Genomic DNA, 4,391 nt, shown 5'->3' on the forward strand with positions numbered 1-4,391 from the left:
ATATATTATACGTATGTATATTTCGTCTAAAACGATCTTTACGATAACATAATATATAAAAGATAAAACAATTAAAAATTAAAAATAAAATTTCTTTTGTTAGATTAGATTTAAAATAAAAATTTGAATTACATTTAATGCATGTGTTATCTCTTATCAAAATATTGTATATTCTAATATAAGAATTTTATTGATTTTTGATATTGTAAAACATTAAAGTTCCTAATTATCAGGATTGGATAAGTTAAATTTTTTTTTAACTAAGTTAAGTTATAGTTAACAGCCTTGAAAATTTAACTTAATTGAAATATAAGTTAATCCATAATAAAATTAATTGAATTAAAAGTTCAGTTAATAAAAAAGTAATTAAAAAGTTAAAAGTTAAATTTGGTTCGAACGAACAATTAAAAAAAAAGAAAGTTTGATTATTTTACATGATTTTTCCATCGTATTTTCCTTTCTTACAGCTTATTTATTAAAGAATTTGATTATTTTTGTTAACAAATAACGATTATACGATATAAAATTATTAAATTATATACTTATTAGCATTGTATCTAAGGATTAACAAAAAATTAAAAGTTAATAGTTACTGATAAAATAAACTAAATTAAATAAACTAAATTAAGTTAAAATTAATTAACTTGTTAACTTTTATCTTTTTAACTTAGCATTACCTAACCCTGCTAATTAAATTTAATTCTAACTATACTTTTTTTCTAAAAAAAATATACATAATTTATACATACAAGTTCTACATTACCGATTTTATATCTTCGACAAATCTCCAAGGTATGTCAGACAAGGGCATCAAAGTAGGTAGAGGGGAAGCCTCTTCTTCTTGATCTAGTTCGAATCCTGGCACAACAGTTTTCAACGTATTAAAAACGCCAGTCACAGTCTTGGCTAGAAATCGATCCAAACGAGGCGCTACCGCGTCGGCTTTCTTGCCCGCGCTACTACTAGGTCGAAGAAAGTGACGCAGTTGTGGCGGACATTCGTTCGCCAATCGCGTACATAACGTTTTCAAATACATCTCCAGTTCGATCCGGCCACCCTCAGGTAATACCAATTCCAACATGATATTTGCTAATGATGGAATCTGGAATTTTGAGCGTAATATAATTATTAAATTAAATTACTATTCTGAATTTATTTGTATTAATTTATTTTTAACTTTTTAAAATATTTTTCAGTTGCAAAAACCTTACTTCTTCTAAACTGATGTGTAATTGAACAAAATCAGCATATTGCCTTTTGACTGTAGCAGTGGTTGTTTCGAATAAATCTACCCCACGTTGTTCGACATCATCAAATTGTATACAATAGTACAATTGCTGCGAGCCGTCCGTTGCAGTATGGAACTCAGTCCAAGGAATTGATAAATTCATAAATTGATTTCCTTCATATATCACATAGGATTTTTCTTCAACGTGTCTGAAATTTACAAGTCTATGTAACAATGTAATTGAGATTAAACATTCATTACTAACAATGGTGTGGTTGCTGTTGATTTCTGTTGCAACACATTTCTAAGCCTAGCGATAGTCGTAGCGAAATCCGTCGGCTCTTCGTATACCGGTGATATTTTATCTTCATCTAATTCCAGATCAGTTATGCTTCCTCCCCACAGACCTCTATGCTCCATAGAGAGACCTTCCAAACACAGAGTTGGTCTTTCTGGAGTTACCATTAAAACTGCATTCTTGTTTTCACTCACAGTAGTAGTTGCAGTTGGACTAGACTTAGATACAGATTTTAGCAATTGCTGTGGAATCACAGCCGCTGTCACGGATGTAATACCATCACTTAAAGCAACACTTATAGTACCCTAAAAAATTAAATTGTATGTATCACGTACACATTGTGTGTGTGTGTGTGTGTGTGTGTTTGTGTGTGTGTGTGTGTGTGTTTGTGTGTGTGTGTGTGCGTGTGTGTGTATTACTATATATAATGTTATTATTAAAATTTACATTGATATTTTGTTTAACTGGAGCAATGACACTATCAACTTTGTTTAATGGAGCCTCCAATAATATTAACATATTCTCAATCAACCAATTTGGGCAGCTTATTGTGTCTATTATTATTAAAAGTTTCTTTGCTAAAATAGATAACAAAAGTTTGCATGGTAATGAACTAATTAATTCCCATTGTAAAAACTCTTGTGCCAGAACAGTAACTAAACGATATAGCATGTGCTCCAATGTCGACGTACTGCGAGATCCAGGGTGTAAATATTTATAAGCTTCCTCCATGCTAGCTGCAGTACCCTTTTCAACTCTACGTAATGCTCTGTGGAAATATAGATATGTACTGATATAAATAAATAATTAATTTTGCTAGATTTGCAAAGATAATTCTTGAGATGAATATATTCGTACCTATGATATTCCTTTAAGTGCAACAATAACACATTTGCCAATTTATTAGTAACCTTTATTTTATCTAAAAGACTGGTTTTCCAAACAAGCCTAGTCAAGAATTTGCTCAACAAGTCCTGTGCTTCATCAGGGAATGATCTGTCATTGCTTATATTCCTATACCACATTTCTACATACTTTGCATTAATCTCTTGTGTTATTTCTATTATGTTCAGCGTTTTTTTTCTTGTCAAAGAGCTTTCCTTACAGGTATCAAATGTTGCATCATTATTGCATGTAATATTACCTTGTGCAGCATTCAAGTTCTTTTGGTTCTCACTTTGACTCTTGTAAATGACTTCTATATTTTCATCTTTGTTTACAGAAAATTCCGAACTTAACTGATTCACTCTTTTGTATATCCACTTATTTATAAATCTTAAAGGAATCGGACTGTTGGCTTTTAGTGTGAGACGTAGCAAATAACAACTCAACCATACAGATATAATTGTAATAAATACTGCCCAAGAGATAGAAACGTATATTGACAGAGGTGTGAGATCTATCCACCCTTGTACAATCAAGGATAATATTGCAGCTGCTATACTAAAAATTAGTAGTATTTGGTTCAACCAACTCATTGGTATAATTTTCTCCATTTTGTACACTCTAATGCTTTTAATTAACTTAAGTGTCACATTTTGTGCTACAGTAATCAGAACCTATCAAAAGAAAAGAGATATATTTAGTTTCAGCTTAGTGTACACCATATAATATTGTGTTACACCATATAAAATCAAGTTATATAATTAAGAGGTACACATTTGCTTTCGAATTGGTAGAATTATGAAAAATTCTGAACTTATAGAGAAAATCTAAAACATTGTACGAAAAATTCTAAAAAAATCTTTACCAAGGTTGAGCCTTTCAAATACTGTTCAACTATTATTTATTTACTTAATTATTTATATCAATAATTATCGATAATTTTAAAAAACGTACCACATATGTGTCTTTCCATTTCATACACAACTATTTATTTTATTGTCATTCTTAAAGTTCTTTTGTAGGTGATTAACCTTGCCATCAACTCGATTGCTCCATTCAGGGGTCACGTCGCAAGAAGATTAATGGCACATACACCTAAAGACCCTAGAGTTCCACTAATAAGAGTTAAGATTCCACAGATTTCTATATATACTACTAGATTGTTAACTTGTTTGAAAAAGTGACCCCCAATTTTGATGTAACATTATACGCATGCGTCGAGAACCGCTCCGCGTGATCGCGTGACGTATTCTGCACATGCGTACACACCACACTATTTTAACAGATTAACCTACTTAATAGTAAACCCTTATTTAAGTATAATAATCGTGCTGTATGTAGCACGATAAAGTTACATACAGCACGATTATACAAATCAAATATCAATTTATCATCTCCAGCCTTGAAAAATAGACAATGTACCCTAAGAAAAGTGGACGTTGCTATGTAATTTACATCCACTTTGTCAGAGGATAGTGGTGCGCGGCAGCATTTTGTGGTCACATGTTTTGAGCCGTTCTCTCTCAGATTTCTCTCTGGTAATATATATAGAAATATTAAGACCACATAGACATATGAATATCTAGACGGTAAAGCTAACTTACGGGCGAGGGGACCAAAATCTGTATGACGGAGAGATCAGCCATCTTGTGTAGCGACATTTTAGGGCTCTATTTGAAAATCGATGTATGATATTATTTATATTTTCAGTGCATAAAAATAGGATTTTATGTGAGGCAAAGTTAATTCAACGTTGTGCAATTAAAAATAATTTTCTGTTTATATTAAAAGAAGTAATAAATATATATATCCATTACTTCTTTTAACATAAACCGAAAATTATTTTCAATTGCACACAACCGTTAAATGTTTATAAATCAAGTAAAAAAGGGGCTATAAGCTAAATTATTTTAATGCTAAATCAGAGAGAGAGAGAGAGAGAGAGAGAGAGAGAGAGAGAGAGAAGAATAATAATAAACT

At 31.1% G+C, this 4,391-nt stretch overlaps 1 protein-coding gene across 1 annotated transcript in view; it reads right to left on the bottom strand.

Moving 5' to 3' along the window:
* The window catches only part of LOC105625619, an 8,068-nt gene extending 5,046 nt beyond the window's left edge, over positions 1-3,022 (bottom strand). The window contains exons 1-5 of the mRNA XM_012206941.1: positions 2,385-3,022; positions 1,974-2,295; positions 1,494-1,831; positions 1,212-1,437; positions 764-1,102 (exon numbers count right to left, since the gene is read on the bottom strand). Of these exons, the coding sequence (XP_012062331.1) occupies positions 764-1,102; positions 1,212-1,437; positions 1,494-1,831; positions 1,974-2,295; positions 2,385-3,022 (1,863 nt within the window). The remainder of the gene's footprint in view (positions 1-763; positions 1,103-1,211; positions 1,438-1,493; positions 1,832-1,973; positions 2,296-2,384) is intronic.
* Between the last annotated feature and the right edge of the window lie 1,369 nt (positions 3,023-4,391).

The sequence above is a fragment of the Atta cephalotes genome, assembly GCF_000143395.1.
Source record: "Atta cephalotes unplaced genomic scaffold scaffold00003, whole genome shotgun sequence".
NCBI classification, from domain to species: domain Eukaryota; kingdom Metazoa; phylum Arthropoda; class Insecta; order Hymenoptera; family Formicidae; genus Atta; species Atta cephalotes.